Here is a 23,666-nt window from a genome sequence, read left to right as displayed (position 1 = left end):
TCTCTTTAAACAATAATTTTCCTTTCTAGAATTTCTCCATCTAACCCATCGAAACCTGCTGTTTTAAAAGGGCTGGAGACACACAGCTATTCCTAGCACCTAAACAAGTCATTATTATGCATAAATTCCACCTTACAATACTCAAAATAAAAAGAACAGCAAGCAAAGCATTTTTCTTTTCTTTTTTAAAAAAAGATACAGCCTGTTTTAATTACATTCAAGGACTTAATTCTGCCATTCTCAGCCAAAATTGCATTAGATTTGGGATGCTTTCCCACATCTGGTGAAACTGCCGGTAGTACAGAAACCCCACAACTCAAATATACTGATGCTTCACTCTATTTGCTTATTACTTTTAATGAAAATCTTTTCCCTAATACTATTAAAAAGTGGGAATCAATAACAACCACCACCACCACCACCACAACCTGCTGTTTAGGCAACCTTTTCCTGTAGTGGTGCCTGCTTGGCAGCAGTCCCCCTCGACCCAAGACAGAGGCCATTGTTAAGGCTATAACACATTTACATATTTTGCAATAAAACATCAGTTATTTGCATTACTGTGTCAAGTTTTATTTGATTCTTTCACCTAAAAATGACTCATTTTCCTTTCTTGTATTTTTTTTTTAAAAAGCCAAACTACTCTAAGCTTGTTTGAGAATAATCAAAAATTGCCCATTTAGCTAGAAGTCATTTTCTTTTCAAAAGGCAAATGTTATTTAATCTTTCAGCTGCTCATTGTGCCATCATAAATACTTTCTTTTCAGCACAGTTGTGGGGACTGAAATGAGCCCACTAATTGCCTCCCATTTCGACTGACATGTGGTGGTTTAGTGGAAAGGGAGCACAGCGGGGAGAAGGAAATAGGAGCCTGAGAAAATGAGAGCTAATTATTTTCCCTGCCTCGTGTCAGGCTCTGTGTCAGCCTTGTTTTTACAAACTGGAAGGTTTAGCACTAAATAAAACAAACTGGCGTCATGTTTTTATGTACTGGCAGTGTCATGGAAGCAGCTGCACATCTCAAAAGACAATATAATGCCTGCGTTCGCATGGACACCATCTGACAGCCACCGTGAGCCACGGCTAATGAGGATATCGCAGTGGTGCCAAGTGAAAGGTGCTGAATTATGTATGATTCTTCATCAGGACGGCAAGCGTCCTGTACATCATTATGAGACATTGTTTTGCTGAAAGAGATTAAAACATTCTTAGTGCCAGACCCTGCAACCTAAACAGGCGCTGAGAGGTTATTAATGGAATTTTGAGGGAGAGTTTCTTACAGATTTCTTTTGAGTTGTGGTTTTTTGTTTTTTTTTAATCTCTTCTCTCTTCTCTCTCTCTCTCCCTCTATTCCCCCCCCCCTCTCGTGGGACAAAGCAGTGGTGGGTCATGACACTATATATAAAGAAGAGAAGCAAATTAACCATACTTGTGTTCTCCCTTTTTAAAATCTGGCATATAAAATGTAGTGTAGCAGCGTTGGCTTTAATGATAAATAACCCAGGTGCTAAGACTATAGATGCTCCTGTTCTTATTGCCTTTAAAACAGCAGGCTTCGGCAACTGAGGTAGCTCATCACAAAGAATGCAAGGAATAACTGGGGGCCCAAATTATTAACGTGCTGCTACTTTTATACCAGCATGACCGGGGCTGCCTTTTTTAAGGCTGTACACGTCTGAGGTTGTATTTTGCAATGCCCATTTGCCAACAGTTCAATTCCTGGCCCCATGTTTTTTGTTTTTTTTTTAGTTTACCATAATATAAATCTGAATTATACTATCCTACTTTCTCAATAAAAGCTTCTAAAAGAACTCATTCCTCTTTCAAGTTATAAATGTGCTGAAACAAACTATTGTTTAGTTAGCAGAATTCTGTGACCCTTGATCACATTCATACCGTAGAGTTCAGCATCTGGATGATTTTTGTCAGGGCTTTTTTGTGTCATAGAACGCCCAGAACGGAGTTCCGGCACCTTTTTTGGATGGAACCTTGTAGGGTAGGCAAGGCGGGTTGTATGACATGTGTGAGTTCCGGCACCTTTTTTTTTTTTTTTTTACAAAAAAAGCACTGATTTTTGTTTAAAAAAAAACAGCTTTTGAAAAAAGGTTGTCACTATTTGATAGAGGCAAGATTAGTACAGTGGCTACTCATAATCTCCTGAGGAACAATGGAAAATCCATCTCAAAGGTCATCATACTCATGGCTGGGTGGGTCATTTCTGGAACCTGAAAGAGAACTCCTCTCAAAAAAAAGTTTCTTCCTCTGGCAATGAAATTAAGATATTGCAGTCATGATAATAATAATCCAAATAACTAATAATCTGCTCGCCTTTCTTGCCTCCACAATTAGCTGCTGGAGTTGGGCGTCTCGCTCTGCTTATAGATCAGGTTTGTCTTGCCTTGCCTTGAAGCTTTGTTTCCTCCTTGCGTCATTCTCCAAGAGCCATTTGCAAAGGATTGGATTCGCTTCATGTGATTCAAAGCTTTGCGGTGCTTTTCAGTGGGAGTACACTTGTCTCACTTCTATAGGGTGCATCCAGTTCCTTTGTATTTTAAAGAGCATCATTCTTACCCCCAGTGCTATGAGCTGCTCTTCAGAGCACTAAATCACAGGATCAGGATTGGCGATTACAATTAGAGCTGTGCACCCCTCCAAAATGATTCAGAAGTACTTCCGATCGTGCGTGAGCTATTCATTAAAGCAGCTTTGTCTTCTGAGTGAGCCCGATAATAGATGTCACTGCTTTAAGTACCCCTCAAATGAGTTGATTCCCAGCAAAAAGGTTCGTGCTCATGTAAGGTCCAAGGCACTTCTTCCCAATATTTGCAAAGCATATACAGTTCTACTTTATACTAAATTTCTGAAATACAATTTATAGTGAATTCCTAAATATTAATGTATTTTCTGAGTAATGTTTCAATACATGATATCACTATCATCTTCATCAGGGTTACTTTGCCTTTTCTATTTTGTGACTTGTAGATGACAAAGTCATGATGGATGAAAGATTGTTTAAAATGGGAAGATGGAACAGTCTCAGGCCAGTAGACAAGTTCTGTATTTCCAGAAGTAAAAGTGTACTTCTTCCAGGGCAGTATTAATAGGATATGATTGACATCAATGACCATAATGACCAGAGTCACCAGATTCAGTGAATTATGGAAGACTGGAACTCCCTGAAATGCAATTTAGTTATCAACATGCTAGTAATAAAATGTTATTTGTAGTTATTTTTGTTAACCTAAATTAGCAAACTAAGGGGGGAGGGGGAGGAGAGCGGGGGGGAGGGAGAGAGTTTGGTCTAGTGCAGCGGTTCTCAACCTATGGGTCGCGACCCCATTTGGGGTCGATCGACCATGTCACGGGGGTCGCCAAGCAAGGCTGTCCGCCATTTTTTCCCCCTTTTCTGGCGGGTGCCTTACCTCCCTTGAGCTGGGCCAGCTGGTGGTCGGCCTACTCCGTCTCTGCCGCTTGCCAGCTAGGCCTCGGCCGGCGCAGGGGGTGGAACCGCGCATGCGCGGCGCTCCCGGGCAGGGAAAGTCCTCGACTTACGACTGGTTGGGTAGTCCTCGACTTATGACCGGTTTAGTCCTCGACTTACGACCGGTTTAGTCCTCAACTTACGACCGGTTGGGGGTCGTGGCATTAAAAAGGTTGAGAACCACTGGTCTAGTGATTAAGGCACCAGGCTAGAAAGCAAGACGCTGTAGAGACTATGAGTTCAAGTCCTGCCTTAGCCATGAAAGCCAACTGCCTGACTTTGGGCCATTAACTTTCTCAACCCCACCCACCTCACAGGGTTGTTGTTGAGGAAAAATAGGAAGAGGAAAGCGTGTTGATATGTTCACCTCCTTGAGTTATTTGTAAAAATAATAAAAATACAAGTAAACAAATAAATAAATAAAAATAAATTAGGAATGGGTAACCTTTATAAGCTACTCTCCATTTATGTAAAGTAGCAGTGTTTCCTATGGGACCATTACGTTTCAACTGCCAGAAGCTATTGCTGGATTTTTTAAAAAAATCTAGACTTATCCACATTTACCATTTCTGAGTTTGCATTTTTTAAACCTCTGGCAATATGCAGAAATGAATACTTAGAAGTTGATGTTCTTTGCCCTATTAGAACTAGAATTACGGACCAGCATAATGAGAAAATCAAGAAAGCTCATTGAAATCCAATCTTATACATACTTAAATGGGAGTAAATTTCAGTGAAATTGGAAGACTTGGCTTTTGAGATTGTACTGCAGTACCTCCACAGTCCATTTCTCTGCTTTGACTTATGAGGACTTTCCATTTTCTCTTGTCACATATTCAAGAACTCTATTAAACATTCATCCCCCACATTTTAACTTATCTTCAGTAGTTTAATGCAAAAGATTTCCTTTCTTCCTATGCCAAGAAGTTTGTCATGGTGATGCCATTTGATCCCACAATAAAACATCAGCTGTAGTGTTGGTAGAACATCCATCACCTGTTAGCAATAGCATGGAGTGTAAAGCTACATTTACCATTTAAAATGTGCTTTTTTCTCCACTGTATTCTATAGACCACTTTTTAAGCTTATACCACTGAGTCAGACAGCCATAACCTTTCATTTTTATACATGAGGAGAATGAACAGAGAAATGTTTCTGTATTCATAAGTTAAAAATAGGCAAGTCTAAATGCATAGAGTTACAGTAAATCAAATACATGTATTATACAGCTGATCCTATTCGGCAACATATCAAGCCATCAACACTGAAAAGGCCTGCTTTACACTGGCAGAATATTTTCATTTCATATCCCTGGAATATTTGTCCTTGGATTGACTCCATAAGAGGTAATGGAGCATTGCTAACTGGGGTCTAAGAGCTTTCTTTTGAGGGAAATGGAGTTCCAAATCCCTTGGGTTGGGATTTTTTTTTTTCAGGCAGCTCTGCAGCAATGCCTGAATAATTAACCTGATTATAGCAATCCGTGTTAAGATGGAATTCAGGCTGGAAGACAGGCATTAAGATTGGAACAAAAAATGGTGGCGGAGGGGGGGGCTGTATGAATGTATTTGAAAATTTTACATGATCAGCCTAGTTCAGTTGTGAACAAAAAATGTGAATCTGTGGAAGCAGAGTAGTTGACTTGCACACGGAATGTCCTCCCTAGACGCTCAGGGGAATTACATCCAAATTAGCTGAACTGACAACAAAATGGGATTACAGGTAATCCTCACTTAATGACCATCCATTGAGAAACCATTTGAAGTTATAGCGGCACTGAACAAATGATACATGTACCCAGTCCCCAAGGTTACAGCCACTTGGTTACTAGGCAGGCAGGTTACACTTATGACCATGCCGTTCTCGTAATGCTTTGGAAGGCCTCAAATTTGATTTATAAGGGTTTATAAAGATTTTCCAAAGGCTTTCCAAAGCATTGTGAGAATGGCATGGTCATAAGTGCCTAGAATGGCATGAGCAATCTGGAGAAGGACCCAAATGGCCTCGTGAAGGCCTGGTCAGCCAGGCATTGCCTTGCATAGGGGTAAGACTGGGTACACCTCATCAGCAGGGGAGGAAGTGGTGAAAGTCAGCTGGGGACAGCAGAACTGGGAGAAAGGGTGGTGGAAGTGGCTGGGGCTTTGAGCTATGGCACTGGGGTGGCTGGCTGTGGCATGGTGGCTGGCTGTGGCATGGGGCTTGAGGCATAACTCTTTGGTAACAGTGGCAACACGAGGAGCAAAGTAGAGCCTGGGGATGCTGCCACCACCACCACTGCTGGCAAGGAGTGCTGCAATGTAGCACAGGCAAAAGGGCAAAGAGACAGGAGGAGATAGGGATTTAAATTCAGAATTCTTAGCAAATGTTAGCTAGAACAGAGGTCTCCAACCTTTTGAGCACCAGGGACCGGTTCCATGGAGAGAGGTTTTTCTGCGGAATGTAGGGGGCGTGGTTTCATGTAGTGCCTGCATCCCATGGGTGGGGCTTTGTTTGTTTGTGTGGTCTGGTTTCTGGCATGCCGCAGCCCAGTGCCGGTTCACAGACCAGGGGTTGGGGACCCCTGAGCTAGAATATATGATGCAAGAAGGAGTATACATCTGAAATTTAATACATCAAAGACCAGATAGTGTTTGAGACTGAAAATAGTGAATTATTATAAGTCATACATAAAGGCAACCCCCCCCCCCAAAGCAAGTACCTGTTTTGTGCACCTTGATGGAACATTACTAAAGATGGGAAAATGAATGAGAAGATTTAAGAGATGCATATTCTGGTAGAAAAATGGTGAGCAGGATGCAAATGTTAGCAGAGAAAGAATGTGTCAAAACAAATCAGAAATGGTTATGTACAGTATAATACCATGCCTCTAGTCACATTCTTATATGGAACTGGGTGCGAGAAGAAACATAACGGTATCTTGAATGCAGTGGGAATGGAGTACTTTCAAAATGTGAGGAACAAAGAAGAAATAAGTTCTCAAAAAATGCCCATTTGAAAGAACAGCATTGCTTAATGACCGTGGCATTTTCTTAAATGGCTGGCTTGCCACTTCCTATTCTTTTTGGGCACTTTGTATAACATAATAGCATGAAGATGTATATATGTGTGTGAAAAAACAACACTTATTATTTCAGAAATGCCAAAACATAGATTGTTCTCATTCTCTAGGGAAGCACATTTCCAATATTTATTTATTTATTTATTTATTTAATTACATTTATATCCCGCCCTTCTCCTTGCGGACTCAGGGCGGCTAACAATATAAAGATTTGGTGTGTTTTTCGGAGAATTGCTTCTATCCTGCCCCACAACACCGGGATATTAGAAGAGAATTCAAATTCCATTCCTCAGTTATTTATAAATCAAATTTGTATAGCCTTCCATCTCACAAAAAGTGACTCAGGGTGGCGTAGAAAAAGTAACAAAATAAAAAAATAATCGTTATTAAATTATTAAAAAGAAGAGCGTGGATGTTAACTACAATTCTTGCCTTCAGAAGTTGTGGGTGCTCCAACACTGGAGATTTTTAAGAAGAGAGTGGACAACCATTTGTCTGAAATGCTATTGGGTTTCCTGTTTGAGTAGGAGGTTGGACTAGAAAACCTCCAAGGTCCCTTCCAACTCTGTTATTCTGTTAATAATGGAGATATTTTGGAATCTGGGGGTCCTCTGGGATCCCCAGATCTGATGACATTGCTGCATTTTGGGTTTTGTACCTTTCACTGGAAGAGAAACGCACTTGGGAAATGATGTTGTAGCCACTTATGCAATTCGAGAGACCAGCCAATGGTGGTTCAGTTTAAACCATTCTTAAGCCTTTTCTCATGTGACAGAAACTCAAATAACTTTTGCTTTTCAGGCTACTTTTTATTGTTTCATCATCAAAGTTCAGTTCTATATACTTATTCATAAAAACATATGTAATTACTAATATGGAGGTGATGGCTGGAAAGAAAGGAGAAGCTTTCTATTCATAGCAGAACCCATTGCAATTTAATATTTTGTATTTTCTTTCCAAAACTAGGATTGCAAATGGAAAATGTATATGGAGATGGATGGGGACGAAATTGCAATAACGTATATAAAAGATGTGACATTTAACACTAATCTACCTGATGTCGAGATTTTAAAAATGACAAAGGTAAGTTTGTAGTTATGGTGATGTTTTCATGATTGTCTTTGGGTCCACCAAAAGTATTAAAATATCAGAGCAGCAGACTCTCTTTATCCATAGCCCTTGTTTCCTCATTCAGCCCTATCATTGCATCTCCTGAGAGTCTTGAAACAAATTAGCCATTGTTTGAAATTTCTTCTGAGCTTTCAGGCCCATCTTCCCTGATCAGAGAGCCCAGCACTGCCCAGCCCTCTGACCAGGCCTTGAGCTTGCTGACATACTCACTGAATTGGGAGGATAAAGTTGCTCTTTCTGCTTGTAGGTTGCCCTATCTCCAGGAGTGTTTCCCCTGCACTATTTCTGTGTTTCCCCGAAAGTAAGACCTACCCCAAAAATAAGCCGTAGCTTGATTTTTGAGGGTGGACCTGATATAAGCCCTACCCCAAAAATAAGCCCTAGTTTTTGGGCGAGGCACACTCCTAAAAATCAAGCTAGGGCATGTGTGTGTGTGGATCTGCCCCATGCGCCCTGCACCCATTTACCTTGCAGCCAGGTCTCTCCTCGCTGGCCCACTTCTTCTGCAGCCAGGGCTGCATTTCTCAGTCACAGGCCTTTCCAGAAAGCCTCTGCAGCCAAGAACCGAGCTATGGATTCAATCCATAGCTCGGTTCTACAAGGCCTCTGCAGCCGAGGACTGAGCTATGGATTCAATCCATAGCTTAGTATTCAGCTGCATAGGCCTTCCGGAAAGGCCTGACTGCGAAATGCAGGCCAGAATGCAGCTGCAGAATGAAGCTGCTCCTTCGGCCCCAGAAGAAGTGGACCGGCTGGGTGGGGCTGGCGATGCCAGAGGTGAGAATAAAAGACAACCCCCAAAAATAAAACCTGGTGCCTCTTTTGGAGGGAAAAAAAAAACCAAAAAAAACCCCACAACCCAGTCTTATTTTCGGGGAAACACGGTATCTGTTTAGATTTAGAAGAAATACAAAATCTAAACTATAAACACCAAACTAAGTTAAGAAACACAATTAAATGGAACACTGCTTAAATGTTTTTTTTTTTTAAAAAAAGACAGCAGAAAAAGAAAAAAGGGAAAAACCCAAACCCCAAAATAGAAATAAAAATTTAAAATTTATCTTATATATTAAGCTGATCAATTATCATTTGTTTAGTAATCAATAGTATAATATAAACAAATGAAAATGTAGTGTACAATATAAAATCTCTGCCAAAGTAATACATATTGCTTCATCCTTTGATGCCTTTTCCAAGATGGATAAATTATACATTTTCAAAAGCAATTCCTTAACATCTGGAATAACATCATTTCCCCAATTTCTCAGTATAATTTTGTTAGCCATCTCCTTAGGCCTGATGCAGCCATATGTCTTAATAAACAGATTTCCAAGTTTTGGTATATAATTCAGTATCATGTAAACATATTTAATATTTGCACATTTCCTCATCAATCTAGTTATATACACTAAAATCCCAGTCTAAAAAAGTTTCAAATGACAACAGGATCATATCATATGGGTCAGTGCATTCTCATTTTTATTTTTATTTTTGTATTTCCAACAAAGAAAATCTGAAGCACATCCTTTGAAGTACATTCTTCAGGGAGTTCAATACACTGAAAATACAATGTTTTATGAAGCAATTTTAATCTCAAATCTGAGATTGATCAGTTGACACATTTTAATGTTTTAAAATGTTGGCTCCCTGGACCAACCTGTACACTTATGTGATGTTTAGTGCCTTGTCCATGGTCCTCAGTGACAAAAATCTTACTGCAAACCACTGAAAATGACTTGGAGGGCCATAAATCTGAGACCAGCGATAGATGTTCCTGTTGTGAATTAGATTAATTTGTACAGACTGGATTTCACTGTCCTGTGTGATCCCAACAGTTCCTAACACTTTCCTTGTTTAGCAACCGCATTCTGTTCCAATAACTTGGTCATTAAATGAAATGGTCACTAAATGAATACATGTCAGAGAGGGAGGGAGGAGAGAGAGAGAGAGAGAGAGAGAGAGAGAGAGAGAGAGAGAGAGAGAGACTGTGAAAATCACTGGTTGATGCTATCTTATAAAGTTTTCTTGCACAGTGTCTGGCATCCAGCCAATTTTTTCCCCTTTTGTTGCCCCTTCACAGAGCTGAGAGATTGCTGGAACAAGCTATCTCTTCCCGAGTTGTTTTTCTCTGCAGCGTGGTACATCCCTAAAAAGTGCTAACTACAAGCTCAGCTCTGTGACCTTAATTAGTTCATTAGAACCCTCTGGCCAGCTGGTGCTGCTGCCTGACTAGACCTTAATCAGTTTCACACTGAGAACTTTTGTTGTCAGGTGCATGAAATTTGGTCATAAATGCACTCACTGGTCAGAAAAAGAAATACCATTTATTACTGTCATATTTGGGAATGGTTACTAATCAAGGTGGTCTCTAAAAGAAAAATAGCCAAATTGTGTCACTGCAGGGATGTTCTGGAAGCTGGTGACCACAGAGGTACATGTCTGCCAAGCCTGTGGAGTAGGAGGGTGGAATTTGGCTATGTATTCCCTGGTGATGGTTGATGTGATTGGAAGAAATTAATACTCCGTTTGTGGCCTGATGGGACAATTTATTTATTTTTAAAAATTAAAATCATTCAGCTTTAATAAAGACAGCCACAGCCATAATTTTGACACGAATAACATTATAAAAACAGTTTGAAGCTTTTTAAAAATAAAGTTAGAGAATGTTAATGCTAAATGTCCCTTTAAATAATCACAAATAATCACAAGCTTTTGCTACCTTGTGACGGACTCAGATTAAAATTCTAGTTACTGAAGGAAACTGTGGCTTCAGAAACATTCCACCAGTTATTAGCTGTAAATAATAACAAGGGAAAATATCTTATTAAAAAATTGCCCCAGCAAAAAGTGTACAAATTACAAGGGACAAACACATATACATACACAGTAACCAATTTGGTGAAGCTAGCTAAGAAGTTATTTCACATTCTACTCCAATATTTTGTGTTTAAGAGGTAAGAAGAATGTGGTATGGTTGAAGCTGAAGTAGTATTTAATTATTTATTTATTCAGTTATTTGCCTAAAGCTAAGGCTTAAGGCTTTCTTCAGAATGGCAGAAGAAATTTGTATACAGGATATGTGGAGAGAAATAAATCCTAAGAAATCCCAATACACATTTTATTCTAACAGCCACAAATCATGATCTAGAATTGATGTGATGTGGATATCCCCTGAATTAAGAAGGGATATACAAGAAATCGAGATAGAAACTAACGTATGAGCGGACCATAATCCAATAAAGATGACCTGGAGAGGAACAAAGAAAAAAGCATGATGGACCTTAAACCAATTCTTACTGAAAGAGAAATAATTTATACAAAAAGCCGTAAAGGAAATGGAATTTTTCTTTAAAGAAAATAAGAAAGAAGATACATCACTCCAAAATGTCTGGGATACAGCTAAAGCATATTTTAGAGGAGTAGCCATAACCTATATGGCAAAAAAGATGAAAGACAAACAACAAATTAAACTTAAAGAAGAACTTACAAAACTAGAATTAGAACTACAAAGAGACCCACAAAAAAAACCTCTTAAAAAACAAATGGAGATAATAAAACACAAATTAAACCTAATAGAAGCTGAAGAAATGGCTTAACAAATTAAAACAGCAAAACAATACTTTTTTGAAAATGCCAATAAGCAGGGAGATGGTTGGCTTATAAACTGAAAAAAGAAAGAGAGAAGAAATTGATAAACAAACTACAAGATGTGAGAGGCGATGTCAAAATGATGCAATAAAAAATAATTAAAGAATTTTATGAAACACTTTATAATACAGAAGAAATTCCTCAGGAAAAAATAAGGCAATATTTAGAAAATGCTAAGTTACCAAAAATCTCAGAGAATTTAAAAAATATGCTAAATGGGAAAATAACAGTGATGGAGTTGACAGAAGCTATAAAAAGATAAAACAATGATAAGACACCAGGCCCAGATGGGCTACCGGCAGAATTTTATAAACGTTTACAAGATACATTAATTTTACCAATGCAAGAAGTGTGCAATGAGGTATTACTAAAAGCCAAATTACCAAATACATGGATAGTTGCCAATATTACGCTAATATCCAAAGAAGATACAGACTTGACCCTGATAAAGAACTACAGACCCAGTGGTGGGATTCAGCTGGTTCGCACCAGTTGGGCAGAACCGGTAGCTAATTCTTTGTTGCCCAGGCCCAGAATGGACTTCCAGAAGCAGCATCCACACAGAGAACCAGTTGTTCACATATTTGAATCCCACCACTGTACAGACCACTATCTCTACTAAATGTATATTATAAAATCTTTGCTTCAATAATAGAAAGACTAAAGAGATTTTTGATTGAATTTATACATTCAGACCAAAATGGATTTTTACCAAAGAGACAAATAAAGAACAATTTAAGAAATGCACCCAGGGAAACAAATGGCTTTGATTTTTTTAGATGCACAGAAAGCCTTTGATAACGTCAATTGGCAATTTATGATTCAACAACTAAACCATATGGACTTTGAAGAAAATTTTATGAATATAATTCAAACAAATTATCATAGACAAACAGCTAAAATAATTGTGAATGGAGATTGCATGGAGAGTTTCAATATCAAAAAAGGCACAAGACAAGGATGTCCATTATCCCCACTATTATTTATCTTAATTTTGGAAGTATTGAACAGGAATGTTAGACAGGATCCAGAAATCAAAGTAATGGAGATAAAAAATGAAAAGTACAAACTACAAGCATTCGCAGATGACCTGGTATCTATATTGGAGGATCCGTTAGAGCAGGGGTGTCAAACTGCCGGCCCGTGGGCCGGATGCATCATAGCGAAACCGTGCCCACCCCATTGCCGGCAATGGCAAAGAAGTCGCAATACGTCGCGACATATCATGTGACATTGCGAGTTTGACATCCCTGCGTTAGAGACAAGTCCTAAATTATTAACAAAGATTGAAGAATTTGGAGAAGTAGCAGGACTGAAAATTAATAGAGAAAAGACTAAAGTTATAGCTAAAAACCTCAGAGATAAACAAAAAAAACCAACTATCAGTAAAAACAGACCTTCAAGTAGTTAAGAAAGTTAAATACTTGGGGATATATTTAACAGCAATATGTGCAACATAAAAGAAAATTATTATGTAAAATTATTAAAACAAATAAAACTAGACTTGGAAAAATGAAAAAATTTACAACTATCAATCCTGGGAAGGATAGCGATGGTGAAAATGAACATTTTACCAAAACTACTCTTTTTATTTCAAACAATACCGATAAAAATTGACAAAACAAATTTCGATGAATTAAATATATCGATATTGAAATTTATCTGGCAAGGGAAAAAAGTTAGAATCAGACTGAAAATGTTACAAGAAGCAAAAGAAAAAGGAGGCTTTGGCCTAACAGATTGGGTCTTGTACTATCAAGCAGCCGCACTAACATGGTTAAAAGAATGGTTAACTCTTAGAAATAAAAAACTGTTATATCTAGAAGGGCATGACCTACAACTTGGATGGCATGCTTTCCTATAGTATGGGAAGAACAAAATTCATACTTTCAAAACCACTATGTAAGAAATGCACTGCTTTTGACATGGGAAAAGGTAAAATCAAGAAATTACATGAAAATACCAGGATGGATTTCGACAATGGAGGCATTTGTACACCCAAACTTAATCAACTGTGAGAAACTTGTGACTTATAAAGATATTTTGAATACTGATGGGAAACTACAAACTAAACAAGAACTGGAAGAACAGGGCATTGAGCTATCATGGTGGCCACTCCTGCAAATGCAAATGAAATATGAGAAAGATGCAAAAATATATGGCTTTTACAAAGACCAGACAACGTTAGACAAGATACTATTGTCATCAGATGACAAATTGATTAAGAAACTGTACAGCTTTCTGTTAAATTTAAAGATGGAAGATGAACAAATTAAAGAAACAATGATAACTTGGGCAAAAAACTTTGGCACAATGTAGAGCTAGAAAAATGACAAAACCTATGGGAAAGAAACTACAAAATAACGAGGGCAGCTACTTATAAAGAAAATGTATATAAAATGTTCTATATATGGCACTTACCACCTGTAAGATTAGCAAAAATGTTTAAAAATGTGTCTAGCAATTGTTGGAAATGCAGACAAAATCCAGGCACGTATTATCATCTTTGGTGGACATGCCCTAAACCACGGGTGTCTAACTTGCCATGTCACGTGACGTGTCACGACGTATCATGACTTTTTTTGCATTCCTGGAGCTGGGGTAGGCATAATTTAGGCATAATTTCAGAAAATTATGATTAGAAATGTGTATACTTAATATTACATATATTAACAGCAGCGAGAATTATATTTGCTCAATACTGGAAAAACGAAGAAATACCATCTGAAGAAGACATAATTAAGAAAATTTTGGACTATGCAGAAATGGATAGGCTCACATTGAAAATAAAGGGGAAGCAAGATTCAGAATACTTTCAAACATGGGAATTTTTTTATAAATGGTTAGAAAAACGGAATAAAGTTTAGGAATGGAAATTGTACTACTATTAATGTTAAACACAGAAACCCAGACAACGTGTTGCTTGTTAAATACTAAAGATTGTTACTGTAAAAAATTAATAAAATATACATAAAAAAGAAACATTCCACCAGTTATTACCTGTAAATAATAACAAGGGAAAATATCTTGTTAAAAAACTGCCCCAGAAAAAAAAGTGTACAAATTACAAGGGACAAACACATACACACATACAGTAACCAATTTGGTGAAGCTAGCTAAGAAGGTATTTCACATTCTACTCCAATATTTTGTGTTTAAGAAGTAAGAAGAATGTGATATGGTTGCAGCTGTAGTAATATTTAGTTACCTGTGTCTCCCCTAAAAGCTGCATCTGAAAATCCAAAGATTCCCTGTGAATGGCACAGGCTGCCTTATACGCAAGTCATACCTGACTCAAGCCTTTATATTATCTGGAAACGTCTGAAAGTGTCATGACTTTTATGACACCAGATATGTATGGATTCAAAACCTGTCACAATCTTCCTGTCAGATCCGGCCTTCAAAGGAGATCATGGGATCTGTCAGTCAGCGATATTAAAACCAAGGGGAAAGTCTTATGGAATAACGACCTCAGCTTAAGGCACAGTAACAGCTACACAACTAACCAGCAGAACCATTTCATGACAAATAATTTTGGAGGAGCTAGTTAATTCTGTTGCTGCAATTTAAACACCATTACATAAATGCCTGTGCATTGCTGTTATCTTAACTTAGACTATCTGCAGAATTGAGCAGAGGAGTGATTGAATGGAAAATGAGTGTGAATGTGTGTGTGAGAGAGTGACTATATATTTGTCACAAGTGTCTCCAGGATTAGGGGTGAGCAACTAAGGCTAAGCCATTAATTCAAAATTGTGTTTAGAGCTTGCTGTCTCCCAGTCATGCGGAGAAAAGAGATGGTGGGGGAAAAAAGATCTTCCTATTGACTTCAAGTTCTGACCCCATAGATTGCTTGCTTCAGGTCTGGGCATCATTTGACTCCAACAGGGTACTTTTATGGCTATCCATTCCTCTAGAGTTAAAAGGCTCCCCATCCCAGCTCTGTCTGATCCTGCTCAGAGGTTTTTTTCTGGCTCAAAGCTGAGCAGGCAGGAGTCTGAGAGAAAGATCTATGATCTAAAGCCAAAGCAGGAGCAACAGCCTAATTAATAGGATGGGACATGGCTCAAAAATGAATTGCAAGAGGTGTTTCAGAGCATACAGGGATATCAGTACAGCATCTCTTTAAAACAGCTACATCTTTCTTTGGATTTCTGTAGGATGTGGCTAGAGTTGATTTCTCTTTCTTTTAAAGACATGACCGTTTTAAAGAGGTGATATACTTGTTCTCTGGCATGTTTGGAACCATCTGTCCCAAATCATTTTTGAAGCATTCAAAGCTCTACTAATTAATAGAAATTGCCTTCTAAATATTCATAACACTTCAAAATTCAAATTCAAATTTATTTGATTTATATACCGCCCTTCAGAATGAGAAATTGGGATTCTTCTTGGCCAAATTTAGATTCAAACATTTCTTTTATATACTGAAATTACAGCCCAACAGCAATGGTAGATTAGATCAGAGTTCCCCAACCTTTCCGACTTGGCGGCCCGGAATGAAAGGAAACAGCAGGGAAATGTGAGCGTGCGTAGCCCCACGCACGGATGCACAAACAGGCACGCACACGACGGCAGTGCTAGTGTGCCTACGCATGCCCAAGTGGGCTATGCGCCCCCGTGGCAAACGTGCTGGTCCCCGCACTCATGGGCAAATGGGCAACACACACCCTTGTGATGCTGGTGGCAGTGTATGCACAAATGGGGCCACTAGCACCCACACGATGGTGTTATCGCGGGTGGGGCGGGGTTTACCAGCTATTCCCGGGGCCCGATAGATTAGATCACAACCTTTGTGGACATTTTCCACTTTTTAAATGTATATTTTTTTAACAGAGGTCAGACATGGAAAAGTCCTCAGGTAAATAAAACAACAGCCCCTCCGAAGTGGGAGGAGCAAGGCAAAGGATACCTGTAAATGTTGTATTTTTTTTCTTGCAGCCTCCATTTGTGATGGAGAAGTGGATTGTGGGGATAGAAAAAGATCAGACTGTCGAGTGCACAGTGACTTACGAGGTTAGTGTTTGAAGAAAAATAAAAGCGAGTCATTCTGCCAGCGTTATTGCACAACGAGGAATCTGCATTTCTAAATTTTAGGGCTCACTTTCATAAAAGTCTGTAATTAGCTTTAAATGACCAATCTCCTATAAATCTGAATGCTATAAACCACACTCAGGCTGCTCGCTTGGAAAACTTGATCACGTAAATTTTAAAAAGTTCTTTCTCTCTCTTTTTTCTCTGAGTATCAGTTGGGGTAGGTAACCCTTGCTGATGGGATCATCTTTCTCATCTTTCTGACACATTGCTAATTAGCAGGCTAGAGATACAACAGGTGAAAGGAAGGGGCAAGAAGGAAAATATAAAATAAAAAATGGAACCAATTTAGCAACATATAATAGGATGGGAACTAGTCTTTGTATGAGTAGGGTTTTGGATATTTACACACACAAAAATGTGTTTCATAAAGACCAATGGGATACTTCACACTGAGGCTAATAATTGAAATCTCAGCTCTGTCTGTCACAAGGATTCAAGCGGTGAGAGAGGCTGACAGTGAAATTCTGGCCTTGTGTGCCTCAGAAGTGGAGAAGAGCTGATTTCGGGGGAACTGGGAAATCAACCCCCGGGCTCCTTTCAGACTGCAGCTCCTTACAAGAATTAGTGACTGGCAGCAAGTTTAAAGGGACCTTGCCACAAGCAGACCCCAACAACCAGAAATCCTTAGCAACTGCTTCCTCTTGCAGAAAAGACTATTGACTTGAGTCACCATAACTACAAAATGATTCTATTAAAACTCAATAGTTAAAAGAGTGTCCATCACTGTTGAGGTGGGAAGGCACAAAGAAAAAAAACTTTAATTTGCTATTGGATTCCTTGCATAAAGAAACAATTTTTTTCTAGATGGGGGGGATTGATATTACAGGTAGTCCTCAACTTACAACAGTTCGTTTAGTGACCATTCAAAAATACAACGGCGCTGAAAAAAGTGACTTATGGCCATTTTTCACACTTACGACCTTTGTGGCATCGTCATGATCCTGTGATCAAAATTCAGATGCTTGGCAACTGGTTCATACTTATGACCGTTTCTGTGTCCCAAGATCATGTGATCACCATTTGCGAACATTTGGCAAACAAAGTCAATGGGGAAGCCAGATTCACTTAACAACCGTCTTAGTAACTTATCAACTGCAGTGATTCACTTAACAACCGTGGCAAGAAAAGTCGTAAAATGGAATGGGCCAAAACTCACTTAACAAATGGCTCACTTAACAACAGAAATTTTGGGCTCAATTGTAATTGTAAGTCGAGGACTACCTGTACTACCTGTTTCAGAATCAGACATTAAAACTCGGGACAAATTGGGCTTGTTCTTGTGGGGTTTTGAAGACCTTGTTCTTCTCTCTTGGATAGGCTGATGTCCACACTCCCAAATCTACCAAACACATCCAGGAAGTGCAGTGGAGTCACGTGAAACAGGATGAAGTGAAATCAGTACAGCTGAAAATACAGACATCTCTCCCAAATGTGGAAGGCAACCCTCGGAGCAGATCCAATTCCAGTAAGTCAACTGAGGCAAGGTTTAAGAAAGAGCATATGCCAGAGAAACAAAACCTTTTCAAAAATCATCATGTTCCAAAGCCAGACTTGCGAAGAGGGAAAATGTCTCTCTAAAGCAGCATTTCTCAACCTCAGCCATTTTAAGATGCTGGCTGGGGAATTCTGGGAGTTGAAGTCCACATTTCTTGAAGTTGCTGAGGTTGAGAAAACAATGATCTCTAAAGTAACTCAATGGCCTCTAGGTGGGGACTGGGAGGTCTAAGGAAAGCCTAGGACTTCACTCTAATGTTGAAGACTGCTTTAAATCAGAAAAGCTACATTTCTGAACGTAAAAGGTTGGCCTGAAATCTCCATCCATTTTGTACCCTCAAACTGTGGAAGCAAAATCTGGGGTCTCTTTGTTTCGTCATTAGGAGATGGGAATTTTTTTAAGGAACCAATAGGGTGTAGATCAGGGGCAGTGGTGGGATTCTGCCAGTTCCCACCACTTCGGCAGAATCGGTAGCCAATTTTTTGTTGCCCAGGTCCAGAATGGACTTCCAGAAGCGGCAGCCACACAGAGAACCGGTTGTTCACATATTTGAATCCCACTACTGATCAGGCACACTGGCTGAGGAATTCTGGGAGTTGAAGTCCACAAGTCATAAAAGGGCCAAGTTTGAAGACCCCTGGTGTAGATAATTAAGAAACCCATTTTACCTCTTAAAATTCCTGAGAACTCCTCCCCCACCCATGGGCCAGGCCAAGCCAACTTTTGAAGTGAGCATCTTGTCATGCTGCACATAGCCTGGAACAGGACTTGAACAAAACAGAATTTGCACATTGCTCTTCTAGAATCTCTGGCTGAGGATACTGTTGTGCATTCACACTTACATCTAACCCCTCCCTCTTTTGTCTTTAATCATCCATGGTTTAGTCATGATCTTAAATTGGATTATAGTATATTTTTATTTCCTGAATTTGCATTCTGTATTGCACCTAAAACTCTCATCTTCCAATCTGCTGTACTTCTATTTGAAGTAAGAATAATCAATACAACTAATATATTTGTAGCAACCAAACGATCGGAGTCTAATGCAGTGCTTTTTTAACCTTTTTTTATCTTAAGTCCCACCTATCACTCATTCAAAGGGTCTGAAGTTTATCAGGAGAGAAACAAAAATCCTGCTTTTGCAGGGGACATTTCATATTTATTAAGTTTATATGTCACTTTTATTTTTTACAACTGAAAGAGACATGCCTAATATTTCTTCCTCATCCTATTTTCCCCACAACAGCAACCCTGTGAGAAGGGTTGAGAGGGAGGGACTGGCCCCAACTCACCCAGACAGCTCTCATGCCTAACAGAGGCCCAGAAGTCATAGTCTTCTTGTGTATAACACCTTAATATTTCTGGCTGTCATTTATACAGAAAGAGACATTCAGTTAATTATGTCTTATTATTTCCAGTAAGTTTCAAAGATGCAATTAAAGTTGTAATGACTTGTGTCCCACTTGGAGTACTTCTGAATTGCACCTGTATCATCAGTTTTGAACCAAAGGATACTGATGAAAGATGTCAGTGCTCTAAAGATCTGTGATGTGCTGTTTGGCGGGGGGGGGGGATGGTAGGGAGTATGTGTAGTTAACAGAAAATCTGTCTAATCAGTGAGGTGGTTAAAGTTACATTGCAAATCTCTGCAATTAAAATCATCATAACAGTATCTGAAGAACAGAGTTCAACTGTAGAAACATTACACCTGAAGATACACTTTCAGATAGGGAGTTCATATACTGGTTTGTTTTTTTTTGGGGGGGGGGTGCTTTGCAGTCAGTCTTGAATCTCAGCAATTGCCTGGACAAGCCCCTGCAAATATACTTGGCAAGATTTTTGGAAGTGGTTTGCTTCTGCTATTTTTCTTAGGTCAGGGGGAGAGTGACTGGTTCAAAGGCATCCAGACAGCTTCAAGCCTAAAGTGGGATTGGAACTCACCACCTCCCAATTTCTAGCTCTGCTGCCTTTAAATACTACACTTCATTGGAGACTGCAAGGAAGCGTCAACCCATTGTGGCCCCCTGGGCAAAGTAGTGACTCCAGTAGCTACCCGCAGCAGAGTAATATCAGAATCTTATCAGATCTCTTGTGACTACTTGGGATTAAAGCTGATAGTTGCCTTTTGTTTCATTCCAGGTATTGACTTCCAGTGGGTGAATGCACTGAAAATGCACCGTGTGACAAGCAGTCCTTCTCTCCAACATTCCCGTCCCCACAGTCCCAACAACTTAACCCATTTTTTACCCTATCTTCACAATCAAGACACTTACGCTGCTGCTGTGAGGCGGACTTCCGTGCCTACTACCTTTCATATTACTCCACTCATTCAATCAAGAAGCTCATCGCCAACAACCTATTTATCATCTTTACATCTGAATTCCAAGGAAAGCAGCAGCTCCAGTGCGACTTCAACTTCGGACAGTCCATCTGAAAGGGGCAGCTCCAAAAGCAGAAACAGAAATAACTATCATAGCAGCGTCTCTCCTGGAGGAGGGGCAGCTGGAAAGCGTTTTGTAAGAAGCCCAGCTGCTCCAGGGACGCTGAGAAATGCTGGGAAATATCCTAGATCTTCCCAGTCAACCTTCAATCAATATCAACATCTGCCAAGGACGCATGAGAGAAAACACACTCATTACCCGCAGCAATTCAAATCAATACCAGGGATGCCCTTGAAAACTGAAGCAGAAGAAGAAGAGGAAGAAAGCAAAGTCAGTGAAGGCGGATGGGTGAAAGTCAATTATTCAAAGAAATCTTACCGACATACCGTTGGCAAACAAAACAAAGAGAAATCGAAAGGCACTGGGACACTTCAGAGAAAATCCCGTTGATGCTTTTTCAGAAATAGGTTTTATTTTATTTTTTATTGCACAGAATACTGACTTTCCACGGAGAAGGTTTCAAATTCTTCTTGAGATAACTGACAAAGAATGTGAGAATGGGGAGCCTGGGAGGAATGACATTAGTACAGCCTTGGGTTCTGTTGGAGGCTGTTTTAGCACATTGTTAAGCCTGATATAGTCTTCTCCCTCAATCAAAGCACAAGATGGCAATTCTCCCTTTCCTGTGAAACAACACTAAAGCATCTGACAGCAGCTGGGTAGTGTTCTTGGGGCTGAATCACGTTATATTAGGGGCCAAGGGCAGGGGTAGGCAACCTTGGCTCTTTTATGACTTGTGGACTTCAACTCCCAGAATTCCTGAGCCAGTCATGCTGGCTCAGGAATTCTGGGAGTTGAAGTCCACGAGTCATAAAAAGCCAAGGTCGGCTACCCCTGGCCAAGGGGAACACAGAGGCACTACAGGCCCGGCCCACAAAACTGGTGTCTGAGACTCCACCAAAATGGTAGAGCTGAGCAGGCATAAAAGGTTCTATTTTTTTAGTTTGTCTACTTTTAATCAGGTACGTTTTCCTTAAGTCTAGTATTTCCATTAGCATGATATTCTACTTCACTGTGCTTTGTTATTTCTGATACTCTCATACAGTATTGATACAGTGACAAAAAAAGTGCTGCTTAAACCTATGAATGAAAAAAATGACTGCAAAAGTTATCCTTTCCATATTTTTTGCTTTCGGGGTTGTCTAATGAATTATTTTTTTTCTTGATTTTGTAGCAACACTTTCAAGCTATTTACATCAATCCTCCATTTAGCGATAAGCTCCATCTACTTCCATTGGGTAGGGGAAAATGTAACAGCTTCTACAAGGAAGCAAAATAGTATAAGAAAAAAGGCCTAATTATTTTTGGTACAACTATTTATTAACGTAAGGTTAAAAATCTTATTCATGATATTTAATTATACTCTGCGTGTTGTCTTTAAGTAATAAAAAGAAACATTATACTTAATAGTATACAGTATTTTGCAATTCCGTTGAAATTGAATATTTCTTTGTTTTCCTGGACATATCTACAAGAAAGCAAATTCCTGTGGGATTTGAAATAAAGAATTGGGTGATATAAAATTAACTCATTTCTCCAACTGCAATTTTCAGGGGGGAAAATGACATTATATTAGATTCTATTTATAAATAAAACCTAACTCCTAACTTAACATATCCTTCCCCTTTTGAATTATAAGGAAAGGAAAAGGTTTTAAAAAGTATTGTTTAAAGTAATTTGATACTCAGCTGAGGAAATAAGGAATAAATGTATCTTATTTAGCATATCTTTTCCAATTCTTCATGTAGTAGCAGATTTTTAACAATAGCAAAGTAAACCATTTCAGCCAGCTGTAAAACTAGAGTTCTTTTCTTATTCAAGGAGCTATTTCATTGATTGGCTGAGGTCTCTCCTATTTCTAAGAAGAAGAGTGGTTTCCTAGGGATAGTGCAGGTGCTCTCTATTTGTTCAGCAAATTATTGGAGGAGAGATTTATGGATATATTTATTTATTAGATGTATATGGCCATTCCCTCTCACATATAAGCAACGCTAGGCAGCTAACACAATAAAAATATCAATACAATAAGGATAAATAAATTATACAAAGCAAAAGAAAAATGTCCATCAAACGCAAACCAGTCAATAACAAAGAGATTCAACTGACAAGCTGAACCCCCTCCCAACCCCCACACTTGAGAAAAAAAGCTGGGTCTTAAGGGTCTTATGAAAGGCTAGCGGAGTTGGGGACAATCTAATCAACACTGTATAAAAGGTCTCCTGGCTATGGCTGGAGGAGCTGCGAGATCAGGAGGATCCCAAAACAGTGCACTGATTTTGACAGAGTAATGCAACTCCATCCAGAACTAAAGATGGAAAATCACCAGATCCAGCAGGCCTTAAAAGCCTAGATAGAGTTGAAGCCTGTTCTTCCCCATCCAATTGTCCAAAGCCTCCAGCTAGAAAGACAGAACCTTCACAGCATTATTTGGGTGATCCAAAACAAAGATATACAACTGAGTATCACCAGCCTACTGATGTTACTTCACCCCATATCTCTGAATGACCTCATCCAGAAACTTCATGTAGATCAGGGGTGTCAAACTCGCAACGTCACGTGACGTATCGCGACATATCGCAACTTTTTTTCCATTGCCAGCAATGGGGTGGGTGCGGTTTTGGCATGACCTTGGGGGGGAGCGCACAGTTTAACACCCCTGATGTAGATGTTAAAGAGGTGGGGGGAGAATCAAGCCCTGAAGAACCCTTCAAAAAGAGGACATGGACTTGACCTCTCCCCAACCCATTAATACTGACTGGAACTAATTCCAGAGGAACGGAATAGAACCTGCAAGGCCATGTCAGCTGAAGGATATCATGACTAATAGTATTGAAAGCTGCAGAGAGAACAAGGAGAGTCAGGATGGATACACTAACCCCACTTATTATTTATCACATTTCTACACTGCCCATCTCACCTAAGTGACTCTTAGCCCTTGCAAATTCTATTTGTTGTCTTTGAATTCATGAAGCTTCGAACTCATGAAAAAACAGGTTTGGGATTGAAAGAAAAGAGAGGGAGAGAAATTATAAATAATTGAAATATAGCTGAGTATTTGAGAGGTGTTGTGTTTATATGTTGGGGAAGCTACCTTCAGAATTTATAAACTCACTAAGGTTGATTATCAAGATGTCCAAACCAATTCCAGGCCTCCAGGTCACAAAGAACACATTTCACTCCCTGTGGGTTAAGCTCAAATTCCTGTTCTCATTAAAACACTTCAGCTTTACTACACTCACTACTTCAAGTCCAGCAATATGGTGGTGCTTGGCTCAAGCAGTTGGTCAATGACAAAGAGAGAGATTCCCTCTCAAA

General features: G+C 39.3%; 1 protein-coding gene across 1 annotated transcript in view; it reads left to right on the top strand.

Annotated features, from left to right (window-relative positions):
* MAP3K20 (mitogen-activated protein kinase kinase kinase 20) overlaps window positions 1-20,883 on the top strand; it is a 113,305-nt gene extending 92,422 nt beyond the window's left edge. Inside the window, exons 18-21 of the mRNA XM_015819305.1 lie at window positions 7,506-7,622; window positions 16,260-16,334; window positions 17,733-17,880; window positions 20,050-20,883. Coding sequence (XP_015674791.1) covers window positions 7,506-7,622; window positions 16,260-16,334; window positions 17,733-17,880; window positions 20,050-20,741 — 1,032 coding nt within the window. The 3' untranslated portion in view covers window positions 20,742-20,883. The remainder of the gene's footprint in view (window positions 1-7,505; window positions 7,623-16,259; window positions 16,335-17,732; window positions 17,881-20,049) is intronic.
* The last annotated feature ends 2,783 nt before the right edge of the window (window positions 20,884-23,666 follow it).

Source organism: Protobothrops mucrosquamatus, unplaced genomic scaffold, assembly GCF_001527695.2.
Source record: "Protobothrops mucrosquamatus isolate PMUCROS unplaced genomic scaffold, P.Mucros_1.0 scaffold_148, whole genome shotgun sequence".
NCBI lineage: Eukaryota > Metazoa > Chordata > Lepidosauria > Squamata > Viperidae > Protobothrops > Protobothrops mucrosquamatus.
Note: the sequence above shows the minus strand (reverse complement) of the source record. Positions and strands in the feature narration are given on the sequence as shown.